At 43.0% G+C, this 15607-nt stretch overlaps 1 protein-coding gene across 1 annotated transcript; it reads right to left on the minus strand.

Annotated features, from left to right (window-relative positions):
• Nucleotides 1-4776: 4776 nt before the first annotated feature.
• LOC123489275 (5-hydroxytryptamine receptor 1A-alpha-like) lies at nucleotides 4777-12335 on the minus strand. Its single transcript, XM_045219957.1, has 2 exons — nucleotides 10725-12335; nucleotides 4777-4835 (listed from the first exon to the last, which is right to left on the minus strand). The coding sequence occupies exons 1-2, from the start codon at nucleotides 11998-12000 to the stop codon at nucleotides 4777-4779; spliced, it is 1335 nt and encodes a 444-aa protein (XP_045075892.1). The 5' UTR covers nucleotides 12001-12335.
• Between the last annotated feature and the right edge of the window lie 3272 nt (nucleotides 12336-15607).

Raw genomic sequence — 15607 nt, forward strand, 5'->3', positions numbered from 1 at the left:
GTGTCAGTTGGGTTTGAATTCTATGTGCCCGGTAACCTAAGAAACCCTGTTCAATGATGGTCAGGGGCTTATCTAATTGTCACAAAGGAAATGACTTGGACTTCTGTCTAGGTTGAATTTAGTGCCGTGTCATCAGCTAAAAAAGCGCCAAACTATTATGAATCCACTCATCACACTGACAATGTGAACTATTATTATTAAATATAGGTGTCCATTTGCCCTAAATGTCTACTTCCTGTGCTGTGTATTAGATTCTGAACACAGTTCAGCCCAACCTTATTATAGGTCAATGAAGTTGGAAATTACTATCTAGCTTCACACTCCAGCGGTCTGACGGAATTGGCACATCTCAGGAATTACATTACCAGTGGAGAGGCCCCAATGCTGTTTTTACTGCACCCAATGCAATTATGGAAAAAATAATCATCTTCGTCCAGAGTTTTACTTTGAAAGAGCTTAATCTCAAACAAATAATTAACAGTGAGAGCAATTGAGAGTGTTCTTGATAACTTTTCATACACAGTTGTTACTGTTTATGTCAAAGAAAGGTTACTAGGAATACCAGGGGCCTCATGTACAAAGACTTGCGTTGAATTCATACTAAAACATTGCGTACGGACAAAGCCATAAATGTGCGTACGCACCAAAAAAATCTGATGTATGAATCTCTGCGTACGCAGCATTCCACATACATTCTCTTTGTACATCCCAATCAACGCGAAATTGAGCGCACATGCACGAGCACCACACCACACCCTGTCTCCTCCCTCAATTAAATCGAATTTAAATATGGTAATTAGTCCAATTTGGCAAAAGAAACCTGCAAGAACATGGCTAAAGCAAGCAAGAAACGAAATTTCACTGAAAACGAATTAGAGGTGCCACTATCAGAGGTAGAAACAAGAAAAAAATATTTTATTTGGGAAATCTGTCCTCTGGAATTAATAACAAAAGAAAGAAAAAAGAGTGGGCGAGTTTGTCTGATGCACGTCAACGCGGTGGGATCTGAGAGTCGCACCGTAAATGAACTGAAGAAGAAATGGTCAGACATAAAGGTGGAAGTTAAGCGGAGAACTGCTGCGCACCGACAAAGTGTGGGCAGAACAGGCGGTGGTACAGGGACCGATGAACTTGCACCCTTTGATCAGAGAGTTGCCTCTATTGTAGGAGACACGTTAATCTCTGGAATCGTATCCGCTGATGTAGGAGACTCGGATATACTACAGGACTGCCAGCAAGGTGACTCAGATTTATTTCCTTAACTTTGATATACATAGCCAGCCACCGTTTAATTTTAAAATGCATGCAATATAGCAAAAGGTACACCAGAGATTTCACGTATCCACTGCTTTTATTGCAAATGCGTGTACCCATTAATAAGGAACAGACTCAAATTGCTGTTAAGATGTGCCTGTGTTTAATTGGACTTAGGAACCGCAGGAACGTCCACTGGCACGCACTCAGAGTCACACCACCTGAGCAGCCAGAGCCCATTCAGTCCAGCGTCTCCCGTGTCTCTAATGTTCCCCAGTGCTGAAGCCCGTCCATCTGGCCGTGTCTTGACGCATGCTGTTCTGGAGTCACAACAACAAATTGTTAGGGCCATTGAAGAAATGGACAGTCACCTTAAAAAATGTCACTGACGCACTCACAGAAATAAGCCATTCATTAAAAGAATTGGTCAAAAAATGAACTTTGTGTCTGAGTACCATTTATATTGTCGCAATTACACGTTGACGGGCCTGAATGGCTTGTTGATTGTGCTGCACATATACTGGTCCTGGGTCAGGGTCGTCTGGCGGTGCCCCCACCTCACCAAGGGGTATGCCATGCCTGTGCGTGACATTGTGCAGCACTCCACAGGCCAGTATGATGCGGCAAACCTTGTCAGGGCGGTATAACAGCATCCCCCCGGTCCTGTCAAGGCAGCGCCACCGACATTTCAGCTACCCAATCGCCCGCTCCACAACTGACCGAGTGCGGGAATGGGCATCTTGTATCTGCGCTCTCCGGTCAGTTTGTGGGTTGGTGAGGGGGTTAACAGCCACGTCTTTAGTGGATAACCACTGTCTCCTGATGGGCAGTAATAATAATTACAGACACAAACATTTTACTTTTAGATAGAACCATACATTTAAATGCATAACTTACCAAGTAGCCACCCATCGCGCACCCTGCCAGCTTGGAGTCTCATCCCAACCATGCTGTTTGTAAGGATATATGAATCGTGGGTTGACCCAGGCCACCTTGCCACAATATTTGTTAGGCGCATTTGTGCATCACATATAATCTGCACATTTATTGAATGGAAATGTTTCCGATTCACATATGCAAATTCGTCTTCAGATGGCGCCTTTATAGCAATATGTGTGCAGTCGATCGCTCCGATTACATTAGGAAAACCGGCTATCGCTGCAAATTGCGCTTTGATGTTTGGCTGGTCACCTGCATCGTATGGGAACGTTATATACCTGGTAGACAAGCGGATGATGCCGTCCCATACAGGTGGCATTGCACGGCTCAAACACGACTGGCTTATTCCTGAGCGGTCTGCCAGTTCTCTTTGGAAAGAACCGGTTGCTAGGAAACCAAGTGTAGTAAGCACCTGTAAAGGAACGGGTAATGCGTGGCTCCTCACTGTCTCTCTTTCCAAATTCGGACCCAACTCAGCGCAGAGCTCCAAGAGTATAGCCCTTGGAAATCTGAAACGGCTGATGAGCCAGTCATCGTCGTGGGCCAGAAAATCACCGTGGTCCCTAAAAACTCGTTCTCTCCGGATTTGTCCATTGAAAATGTCTTCTAATAAAGCCAAAGCTGCCATTGCTAGACGGGTTGTATCAATTTTCACATCCTTTATATATGTTCTTACTAATTCGCATAATTAATAGAATATTCTAATAAGACTCGTGTGACAATAATATGGCAAATCATTTATCAATTACAAATTATAAGCAATATCTGGCAGGTGCGATAGAACAGTTCGTAGTGTAATGTTTGCCACTTCACTTTATTGCCTCTATGAGTCGCCAACGGACAAACATCACAAAAATGTACGTACGCCAGGCCTGAAGTTTACGTGGAAGAACGCACATTCTTACGTTAATTTCACTGTTAGTACATCTGACCGTGAACGTGAAAGCTGGCGTACGCCGTGTTTTCGTGCGTACGCAAGATTGATACATGAGGCCCCTGGCCACCACACAGACACGGTTGGAAAGGTTTAAAAGGTTTTTATCTCAATCAACCAGGCTACACGTTCACAAACACAAATCACAAGACTAAACAAACTCGGTCCCAAACATATAGTCCGTGCTGCTGGAGGACTGTCCAAGATAGCTGCCTCTGCCACACTTTCACTGGAAGTCGCTCACCAGTCGTAAGTCATTGTCCATTGTGTCCATCCATTGGTTGCGCCCAGCCCACTGTCCCCCTTTCCCAAAACATACAGGTTTTCCAAAAATCCCGGTTGGAACATTCCCGGAATCATGAGAAAATATGCAGGAAATCTGGAACCACCAACCAGGATTTCCAGAAAAATTTGGAATTTTGAGAAAGTTACTGGAATTTACAACACAAACGCCAAAGAAAATGCCATCCCTCGCCATAACTGCAGCAGCAGACAAACGCCATTCCTGGCTGTTATAATTATGGCGTGTGGGGCCGTCTGTAGATTATGGGCTGTGTGGCCATTTCAATACAGCATGTTATGACGTATGTTAGCTGTCAGTCAAACTGCGCAAAAGTGAAACTGACATTTACCATGACTGTTAAGTTTAGGAATTAATTTAGAAATGTTGGTTACATTTAGGCAACATGTTTAACCTTACACATGAATTCCAAGTTGTTAAGTTTAGGGTTAAGGTTTGGGATAGGGTTAAAACAGAAGAAAATAAAGCACTGGTATTGAACCCGCGATCCTCTGAGCTGTAGATTGCAGGCTACTAGATGGTAATAGGCGCTCGCGTTGCCCCTAGTTGACAGTAGGAAATTGCCATGGAAATAAAATGAACTGGGAACGACCATTATTGTAACATTTCAAATATGCGTTACTAGGTAATCCACTGCAGTTTGGCCTGGGCATTTTGCAACCTTAATCCAGCAGCAGGCCCAGACTGGAGCTAAAAGCCCCCTTTTCAGTTGTGCGGTAGCTCGTTAGGTGAACCAGGCCCAGGTGTAGCCAACCAGGGCGCAGCTCCATGGAGACCTCCCAAAAGGAAGGGGTCTATAATAAGTATATTAAGAGACAGAAAGGAAAGGAGAAGCACAGCAAACGAGGAAATCATGCAAAATTGAAATAAGGCCCACAAAATATGTTAAATAAAGGTCACTGCAAATTAAACCAAAATAAAATAAAATAAACCAAATACACAAAAAAAAGTTAATGAACATGTGACATTTATGTGCACAATAACCTGATTATGTGAATGTCATGTAAAGTCTATATTACAGTGACAATTAGAAATATAATAAAATAAATGCTCTACTTTCAGGGTTTCCATAGTGATGGTACAACAAGGCTCAATAGAAACACGAATATACACTGGAAAATACAGTCATGAGATTCTATTGGTGTCAGTGTTATTTGTTTCAGGGTGAGTAAATAATATAGTAGAAGTGTATATTTCCTCTATGGATTTGTCTGGTCCCTGAGTGACATCGTATCAGATTAGAGGGCACAGTACAGCCTCTTCAGAGACAGCTAGGGTGTGTGTTATCTAACAGTGCTGTGAACCGCTGCGTTACTCATTGAGCATTCAGTACCATTATGTACACCACTTATTTGAGTTTGACCTCAGAGGTGCAGTCAGCCTTAGGGCAGCAGTCAGGGCTATCTGCTGAATGTCAATGACATACCAGAGAGCAGGAAGAGAGGAGGGAGGGAAAGGAGGGGAAGGAGAGGAGAGGAGAGGAGGGAGGGAGGGAGGGAGGGAAAGACAGGGGAGGAGAGGAGGGAGGGAGAAATAGGCTAGGATAGGAGGGAAATAGGAGAGGACAAGATCAGAGAGGAGAGAGAGGGGAGAGGAGAGGAGATGGGAGAGTGGAGAGTGGAGAGGAGATGGGAGAGTGGAGAGAGGAGAGAGAGGGGAGAGGAGATGAGATGGGAGAGTGGAGAGGAGATGGGAGAGTGGAGAGAGGAGAGAGAGGGGAGAGGAGATGAGATGGGAGAGTGGAGAGGAGATGGGAGAGTGGAGAGAGGGGAGAGTGGAGAGGGGAGGGGGAGGGAGAGAAGAGAGGGGAGAGGGGAGGGGAGAGGGGAGAGTAGAGAGGGGAGAGGAGATTGGAGATTGGAGAGAGTGGAGAGAGGAGAGAGTGGAGAGTGGAGAGAGGAGAGAGGAGAGAGGAGAGGAGAGAGTGGATAGAAGAGAGAGTGGGAGAGTGGAGAGAAGAGAGAGAGGAGAGAGGAGAGAGGAGAGTGAGGAGAGAGAGGAGAGATTGGAGAGAGAAGAGAGAGTGGGAGAGTGGAGAGAGGAGAGATTGGAGAGAGTGGAGAGAGTGTGAAGAGGAGAGAGTGGAGAGAGGAGAGTAGGAGAGAGTGGGAGGGGAGAGAGGAGAGAGTGGGAGAGAGTGGGAGAGAGGAGAGAGTGGAAGCGAGGAGAGAGGAGAGAGGGGAGAGAGAGGAGAGAGAGTGGAGAGTGGAGAGAGGAGAGTAGGAGAGAGTGGGAGACGAGAGAGGAGATAGGGGAGAGAGGAGAGAGAGGAGAGAGTGGGAGCGAGGAGAGAGAGGAGAGAGTGGGAGAGAGGGAGAGAGGAGAGAGGGGAGAGTGGGAGAGAGGAGAGAGTGGGAGAGAGTGGTCTGTGGAGAGAAAGAGAGAGAGAGAGAGTGTGTGTGTGTGTGTGTGTGTGTGTGTGTGTGTGTGTGTGTGTGTGTGTGTGTGTGTGTGTGTGTGTGTGTGTGTGTGTGTGTGTGTGTGTGTGTGTGTTCTGAGAAAGAGCGAGAGAGAGAGGAGAGGCAGACAGAGAAAGAAAGAAAGAAAGTGGAGTGGACTGAAGTGGAGGATAAGAGAGGAGGAGGAGGAGGAGGAGGAGGAGGAGGAGGAGGAGGAGGAGGAGGAGAGGATATTTGTCTGATGGGAGATGGGGCAGGTACCACTTCTCTCCTTCTGTGATGCTGACTAGTTTTTCTGTAAAGGGTTTCCCAGGGGCCTGCTAGGAATCACCATATCACTCTCATATTCCTCCCCCTCTCCCTACATTTACATCTCTCTCTCTCTTTCCTCTCTTCCTCCCCCCTCCCTACATTTACATCTCTCTCTCTCTTTCCTCTCTTTCCTCTCTTCCTCCCCTCTCCCTACATTTGATCTCTCTTTCCTCTCTCTCCTCTCCCCTCTCTCTTCATTTACATCTCTCTCTCCCTCTCCCCCTCCCTACATTTACATCTCTCTCTCTCTTTCCTCTCTTCCCCCTCTCCCTACATTTCATCTCTCTCTCTCTTTCCTCTCTTCCTCCCCCCCTACTCATTTACATCTCTCTCTCTCTCTTTCCTCTCTCTCCCCCCTCTCCCTACATTTACATCTCTCTCTCTTTCCTCTCTCTCTCTCCCCTCCCTCTCTTCATTTACATCTCTCTCTCTCCTCTCTTCCTCCCCCTCTCCCTACATTTACATCTCTCTCTCTCCTCTCCCTCTCCCCCTCCCTAAATTTACACCTCTCTCTCCTCTCTCCCCCCCCCTCTCCCACATTTACATATCTCTCTCTCTTTCCTCTCTCTCCTCTCTTCCTCCCCCTCTCCCTACATTTAAATCTCTCTCTCTCTCTTTCCTCTCTCTCCTCTCTCTCTCCCTCTCTCGTGGCCTCTCCCTCTCTATCAATTAAATTAAATGTAATTCAATTCGAGAAGCTTTATTTTTATGAAAAGTAAAGGATCTTACATTGCCAGAGAAAACAAGAGTCTCTATGCAAATACACCTTTTACACAATGAGATTTTATGCTGTAGCTATTTCAAATGTCGCCTCCCTCCCTCCCTCTCTTACTCTTTGTCTGTCTCTCTTTTTCCCTCCCTCTTGTCATCTCTTTCTTAAAGCCATGATACAGTATCTTGCACCCTTCTACTGTAAAGTGAAGAGTAGTAAATGAAGTAAGGTGCCTAGAATATGAACAAGGTGAACAAATGACCATGGTGATACAAAATGGTACACCACAAAACCTAGCATGCAAATACAAAGAAAGTTTTGTGATATTTATGTAAATTGGTGTCATGAAAGGATTTGCTACCAAAAGAAACCAGTGCACATGAAAAACGTTAATCCTTTGCATTTCTGCATGCAATTCGCAGGCCAATGAAACATTCTGTTGAGTACGAATTATGAGAAAGCCTTTAATGTGATGTAGTTTGTTCATATAGTAATATACAAATACAGTAGTCACACAGTACTATAGTACTATAATAGTTACATACATTGAGAGGACAAAACATTAGGAACTCCTGCTCTTTCCATGCAATAGACTGACCAGGTGAATCCAGGTGAAAGCTATGAATCCCTTATTGATGTCACTTGTTAAATCCACAATTCAATCAGTGTAGATGAAGGGGAGGAGACGGGTCAAATAAAATAGAAAATTAAGCCTCTCCCTCTCTCTTTCCACCCCTCTCTTTCCCTCTCCCTCTCTCTCTTTCCAACCCTCTCTTACCCTCTCCCTCTCTCTCTTTCCACCCCTCTCTTTCCCTCTCCCTCTCTCTCTTTCCATCCCTCTCTTTCCCTCTCCCTCTCTCTCTTTCCACCCCTCTCTTTCCCTCTCCCTCTCTCTCTTTCCACCCCTCTCTTTCCCTCTCCCGCACTCTCTCTTTCCATCCCTCTTTTACCCTCTCCCTCTCTCTCTTTCCCCTCTGCGTGAACTCTTTCTTTGTCTGTGTGAGCTCAATACATGAGCGGTGAATGACATAGTTGACTGGAAATATTAATAAATTCGATAAAACCTTAATTCCTGGCTGACTGGCTGGCGGGTGGGTGGATTGGTTAGGAGAACAGGGATAATCCTTGTTCAGTGTTTTCCTTCCTCACTAACAGCTTAGTCATTAAAGCCACGGTCAGGGGGTCAGCTGGTCATCTGACTGCCGCTCAGACAGACAGACCTACAGCATTCCAAATGGCACCCTATTGCCCATGGACCCTGGTCAAAAGTAATGCACAATGTAGGGAATATGGTACCATTTGGGACAGACCTACAGACAGGCAGAGGGCCATGTGGTTAGAGGCTCATGCCATACTCCTTTCGTCACTGAAATATCCATTTTTGCTGTTTAATATATATATATATATATATATATATATATATATATATATATATATATATATATATATATATGTTGAAGTTGAAGTTTACATACACTTAGGTTGGAGTCATTAAAACTTCGTATTTCAACCACTTCGCAAATTCTTCTTGTTAACAAACTATAGTTTTGGGAAGTCGGTTAGGACATCTACTTTGTGCATGACACAAGTACTTTTTTTCAACAATTGTTTACAGACAGATTATTTCACTTATAATTCACTGTTTCACAATTCCAGTGGGTCAGAAGTGTACATACACTAAAGTTGACTGTGCCTTTAAACAGCTTGGAAAATTCCAGAAAATTATGTCATGGCTTTGAAGTTTCTGATAGGCTAATTGACATAATTTGAGTCAATTGGAAAGGTACCACTTTCATCTGTACAAACAATAGTACGCAAGTATAAACACCATGGGACCACGCAGCCGTCATACCGCTCAGGAAGGAGACACGTTCTGTCTCCTAGAGATGAACGACTTTGGTGCGTAAAAGTGCAAATCAATCCCAAAACAACAGCAAAGGACCTTGTGAAGATGTTGGAGGAAACAGGTACAAAGTATATATATCCACAGTAAAACAAGTCCTATATCGACATAACCTAAAAGGCCGCTCAGCAAGGAAGAAGCCACTGCTCCAAAACCGCCATGAAAAAGCCAGACTACGGTTTTCAACTGCACATGGGGACAAAGATCGGTCTGATGAAACATAGAACTGTTTGGCCATAATGACCATCGTTATGTTTGGAGGGAAAAGGGGGCAGCTTGCAAGCCGAAGAACACCATCCCAACCGTGAAGCACGGGGGTGGCAGCATCATGCTGTGGGGGTGCTTTGCTGCAGGAGGGACTGGTGCACTTCACAAAATGAGCCAAAATTCACCCAACTTATTGTGGGAAGCTTGTGGAAGGCTACCCGAAACGTTTGACCCAAGTTAAACAATTTAAAGGCAATGCTAATTGAGAGTATGTAAACTTCTGACCCACTGGGAATGTGATGAGAGAAATAAAAGCTGAAATAAATCATTCTCTCTACTATTATTCTGATATTTCACATTCTTAAAATAAAGTGGTGATCCTAACTGACCTAAGACAGGGAATTTTTACCAGGATTAAATGTCAGGAATTCTGAAAAACTGAGATTAAATGTATTTGGCTAAGGTGTATGTAAATTTCCGACTTCAACTGTATATACACTACCGTTCAAAAGTTTGGGGTCACTTAGAAATGTCCTTGTTTTCCATGAAAACATTCATGAAATGAGTTTGAATAGGAAATATAGCAAAATGCATAGGAAATGTAGTCATTGACAAGGTTAGAAATAATGATTTTTAATTGAAATAATAATTGTGTCTATGTATATCTATAGATATATATAGAGAGAGAGATATCTAGAAAAATAGAGAGAGAGAGTTTCATTCCAAAATTAGCTTTTATTGTTGAAAGAAATTTTGAAAGAGAGAGGTGTGTTATTTCACTATCTAATCATGGCATGGGGTTGTTCATACATGTATTTATTTATCTTTTATCACTTGGTGGTTTCACTTCAGAGAGACAAATAATCATGCTTTTTTTGGAAAATGCTATATATCCACCTCACTCTCATACATTCGTGACATAAATATTAAGAACATTTTCAAAAAAATAATTCAATAGAGTAATATGTTATCTGTATGTAAAACATTTACATTTGACATTTTAGTCATTTAGCAGATGCTCTTATCCAGAGTGACTTACAGTAAGTGCATTCATCTTAAGATAGCTAGGTGAGACAACCATATATCACAGTCAAATATATAGGATACGAACATTCCATTCCAGGTAAACAATGGATGGATATATAGCGTTTTACAAAAAACACATCTAAAATCCATGAATCCGGAGAACAGTAATATTTTACACACACATGATGGTACCCATAAGCAATCATTTTTATGAAAAAACACAAATATTGGAAAATGTATGAATATAGCGTTTTGAAATAAACTCTTCATATGTATTTTCTTCTTTTCTTTCTTTTACAAATGTCATTGAACGCTTTCCTCTGTTTGTGTTGAAAGAGTAGACGTTACAATCAGAAGTTGTAGTATTTCGATAGTTTTTTATTGTTTCAATGTTACAAAGCTTGGTGTGATCTATCGCAGAAACCCTCGCGCCGTTGTCGCTGCGCGGCGCGCGTGTCTCCTGAATGGCAATGCATGAATTCAGAATATTGTATTTGAATGACACGTCTTGCATGGAAATACAACGATGCCTCGCAGATATTTACAACATCGAATATGCTACACAGGAGCAGCGCACACAGCATATGCAAATATACTGCCTGTCTCTCTCCAGGTCTCACGTATATGTCCCGTAGGCTATTCTGTTTCTAATTCACACCGTAGGCTGAGACTGTTTATTTATTTTTCCATAATTGGAAATGAAGTAAACGCTAACATTTTACGAATGAATGGCTCACGGCTGTGGAATTTGCATCTTATGATCTTAGTGAAAGCACTTTGGAAGTCTTTGTTAAAGTAGGCATAAATGATGGGGTTTAGGAGAGAGTTCGAATAGCCCAGCCAGTTGATGACGGCGCCCAGCCACTCTGGCATGTAACAACTCTCTGCACAGAAAGGCAAGACCAGCGCCACGATGAAAAACGGCAGCCAGCAGAAAATAAAAGTCCCCATGATGATACCGAGCGTCTTTACCGTTTTCCTCTCCCTGTACAGAGCTATTTTCCTCTTAGCCTCCGTGTTCTTTTCGTTCCTGTTCTCAAACCCTTGTGAGGACTGGGGAGTGTTGGGGAGAGGCAGGTGGTTCTTAGAATTGTTGCTAACTTCTATGATCTCCAACGACTCGCCGTCCTCCCCGTGCTTCACGGAGCCGTTTACGCACGGGGAGTTGGATGTAGGTTCCACACTGCGCTTCCAATTCTTTCCCCCCGCCTCTCCATTGATCTTCTTGTGAAAAATAGCGGGCGATACGGCCAAGCACTTGTCCGACACTTTCGCCTTTTCCGATTTCTTCACAGTTTTCCAAACCTGGAACCTGGCTGCCTTGAATATCCGCCCGTAGAGGACCAGCATGAGGATGAGCGGGATGTAAAATGCTCCGAACGTGGAGTAGATGGTGTAGCCCGGGTCCTGGCTGATGGTGCAGGCGTCCGGGTTCGCCCTGTCCTCGGCTTTCCTCCAGCCTAACATGGGCGGGATGGAGATTGAGAATCCAATCAGCCAAGTCACGCTGATTAACAGCACGGCTCGCCTGGGTGTCCTTTTGTTCACATAGTCTATGGGGTCCGTGATAGCCCAGTACCTGTCCAGGGCAATTGCGCACAGATGCAAAATGGACGACGTGCAGCACAACACGTCCAATGAGATGAATATATCACATATCTCCTGTCCCAGAGTCCATTTGTTCAGGACTTGGTAGAGGGCTGCCATGGGTAGTACCAGAACCGATACCATGAGGTCTGTGACGGCTAGCGAGCCGATCAGATAGTTGGCCACGTTTTGGAGCGACCTCTCCAGCGCAATGGCTGCGACGACGCACGCATTGCCGAATATGGAACAGAGGATGAGCGCGCAGAGCAGCAGAGAGGTGACCACCTGGTAACTCAGCTCCACCTCGGGCACACTTCTAGACCCCGTTGCATTCTCATTGTCACCCCACCTTGGAATGACATCCACGACGTCGGGGAAGGCTGTGGTCGAATTGCTGTTGTTACTGCTGTTGTTTATAAAATCCATAGTTTGTCAGGGACATGGGACAGCCGGTAGGCGCGCCTGGTAGGACAGGACAAGGTAACCGAAGGGGGAACCTGGATACTCAGTCAGTCCCTCGTGCTGGCGCCGGTGTGGGTACTACCGGGGTCCATCGGAGTTCCTGTGCCTGTTCCCTCATTCCGAGGACGCATGACGCGTACTGGTACCAGTGTGTGTGTGCGCATGTGTTTGTTGACGGTCGGGGCGCTCACTGGTCCTGCAAATGATCTGCGCCTGGTGACGCCGTGAATTCATTTATAAGCTACCAGCAGCAAGTAGGTATACGTCAGACGGCCATTGCATGAAGTCGCGGCGGAGTTATGTTGCTCTGCTCTCCCTGGTCGTGTCCTTTCGATAGCTGCATACTACAGATAAAGAGCGGAGCTTCTCCTCCCTCTTCTGTTTCTTTTCTACTTTTTTTTTTAACCTTTTCTCATTATCTGCAATAGATTATTGTGTTACCTCTGTAGCCTAATCAAATTATGCAAGAAATGAAAGTAGTTTTCTGCATTGCGAGTAACTATTTATTTATCAAATAAAAATACATGTTTTTTATTTCAGTCAATTGATATTTCGTTTTAAATTAATTTCGGGCTGAAAACGCGATTCATCTCATCGGACATAGGGGGGAGTAATTCTCTTCAAATGATGACAACAAAAAACAGATTTATCAGGCGGGAAAAAACTAATATTATTTAACAATGTGATATTAAATAATTGAAGTATAAATGGTATTTCATTAATAATATATGTCATTCTTAATGTGATTGAAAAATAGGCTCATTCCCAAAATGAATGGAGCCTGCCTTGTTTCAGAACAATGGACAGCGCCATGCATGAGTCCAGAACAGAAATCTGCTGCCAGCTGCTGTAAGGAACGAGAACTACGGCTGCACACTTTTGAACTCGGAAGAATGTGTGGTTTTCTGAACCACAGATGAGGAGAAAGTGAAAGCTTGCTCACGCTAGTTTATTAAAATCCCATACCAAGGTCGTGTATAAGAAAGAAACACCCGAACAACCCAATAACCTAACCAATGATAGACCTAAATGGTATATATTTTTTGTTTTATATTAGCCTATTAGGTCTATATTACTTAGTAGAGGTACTTACAGGCTTAGGTCAATCTGATTAATTTGATTCAATGCAATTCAATCTTTGAGGACTGCAACCACAGAAATACATTATTTTAAATGCCTATTGATAAGCCATTGTCAACTTCCCGTCTATGGTTATTTTGCTCAATGTCACCATATGTTTATGATTTGGTCCTCTGTAGCTCAGCTGGTAGAGCACGGCGCTTGTAACGCCAAGGTAGTGGGTTCGATCCCCGGGACCACCCATACACTAAAAATAATAATGTATGCACGCATGACTGTAAGTCGCTTTGGATAAAAGCGTCTGCTAAATGCCATATTATTATTATTATTATTATTTCGTACAGAAAAATAATTTGTTTGTAAATGCAACTATGGCCATGTAAATAATTGTTAGGCTACTCGTTTTGAATCCACCGGTGGCACCTTGTGTGGCCATAAAAGTTACTGGTATGTCTGCCTTACACCTTAGAAGTAGCCTGGGTACCAGTCTTTTTATCTAACATTCCACTCCTTGCCTCTCCTGTCATTTGCCGAAGAAGTCGTTTGTCCAGTCAATTAGCGTTATGGTTAAAAGTCATTATACAGATTTAGAATTGGCCTACCAACGCTTACATAATTTATATTATGACAGCTGAATCTCCCATAGTAACCGTGCCATTCCAAACACAAAAACCAGGAAAATAAACAAAAACCCAGTGGCATGCAAGAGGACGATGCGCTTCTTTTGATCCTAAAATGAAGAAAATCTGCTAAAAAAATAGGAGTAGACCCTCCCGCAGTGGAGAAGCTTACTGTATTATAATATATATGATTTACCGTTTATAATGTTTGGATCTTGAAATTATTCTATAAACGTTTTAAACTGATAGCCTATCAATTTATATTCCTGTGTCTATTCTCTTCCTTAGTTGTCTTTTTCAATGTTGTGCAATGTTATAGCTATAGTAAATGTTTATGAATTAATGATTTGCTGTTCATAATGGTTGGAATCCAACTGTTGGATCAATAAATTATTGTAGGCCTAATGGTGAAGTGCATCTGACTAACTGTTGATGATTGAATGTGTAAATGTAAAAAAATATATATATATATATTGTTTTAATGTTGTTGTTTTTCTAGGGACAGATACAAGATTCAATGTTTTAATTGTATCTATCCCTAACCGATTTGGCTATTATTATCTACTTATATTATTAACTCTACTGCCTAAAACTCTTTAATAATAAAAAGTCAAAGTCATAACAGTTTTAGTTAAAAGCCAATCTTTTAATTAAGCAGACTTTAACAGATCTACACTACCAGGGGTGTCGGGAGGGAGTCCCGGGAGAGGGCGGTTAGGTCAGGTAGGGTACCAGGCATTTCTAACGCCTCCTGCGGCCTCCTCTCCTGCGACGCCGGGACACCCTGGGGCGGCGGCGCCTACGGACAGGGCGACTGCTGGATCTTCTTCGTCTTCTTGGCATTGTGATTGATAGGTAGACTAAGAATGAATTTTAGACGGCCGGGGATCCGTTTTATAGGGCTGGAGGGGGGTGGAGTGACGTCATCATGTGATAAATGATGATGCAATAAATATTCATTACAGTTTGAATTTTGAAAACGACTTACTGTCTTCAGTGATGTCATAGTATAGCATTTGGCAGGATGACGCAATAGTGATATTTTTTAGCTAATTAAAACTGTGTTCTGTTTCTTTAGCCAACCCAATGAACCCTTGTTTAAAAAAGGGGGGGGATTTATTTAATATGGATGATTTCCATAAGAATGTGTTGTGCTTAAACAATAATACTGGGTTAAGGTGCACATTTCACACCTTCTGAACACTTAAGCTTTTCTTTTGAATGTTCATTTATCCGAGGTGGTAGGCTAATCCTCTTCACTGTCTTTTGCCTTGTAATTTTCAGTTGTGAAGTCGTAAATACGAGTTGGATGCATTCACCTGCTTTGAAATCATTTGAATTTGTTTTTATTATGGGTGCCCATTAGCTGCGGCCAAGGCAGCAACTACTCTTCCTGGGGTCCGGCAAAATTAAGGCAGTTGTACAATTTTAAAAACATTACAATACATTCATAACAGATTTCACAACACACTAAGTGTGTGCCCTCAGGCCCCTACTCCACCACCACACATTGTGAAACGCCGATTGGCTAATGGCCAACAAGCTGCATCAACCATAAACTAAAAGCACAGCTATCATGCTGGTAAACAAATTAGAGCGTTCAAAAATATATTAATAGATTGCTTTTTATAACAAAATGTTTTGTTGTTGCATTCAACTGCCGAAAATGTTGTTATTGAGGTCATTTCCTTAAAGGGGCAATCAGCAGTTGCTACATAAATTTTTCGACTTAAATTAATTATATGTAGGACTACCCATTGATTCTTGAAGAATATAACTAAATGCCTGATGAGCTTTGTTCAACTGTCATACCCCATCAGAACCCAAAACATAAGCATCTTTTACTCCAATGTTTGTAAAAAAAAATAAAA

Source organism: Coregonus clupeaformis, unplaced genomic scaffold, assembly GCF_020615455.1.
Source record: "Coregonus clupeaformis isolate EN_2021a unplaced genomic scaffold, ASM2061545v1 scaf2937, whole genome shotgun sequence".
In the NCBI taxonomy this organism is placed as follows: domain Eukaryota; kingdom Metazoa; phylum Chordata; class Actinopteri; order Salmoniformes; family Salmonidae; genus Coregonus; species Coregonus clupeaformis.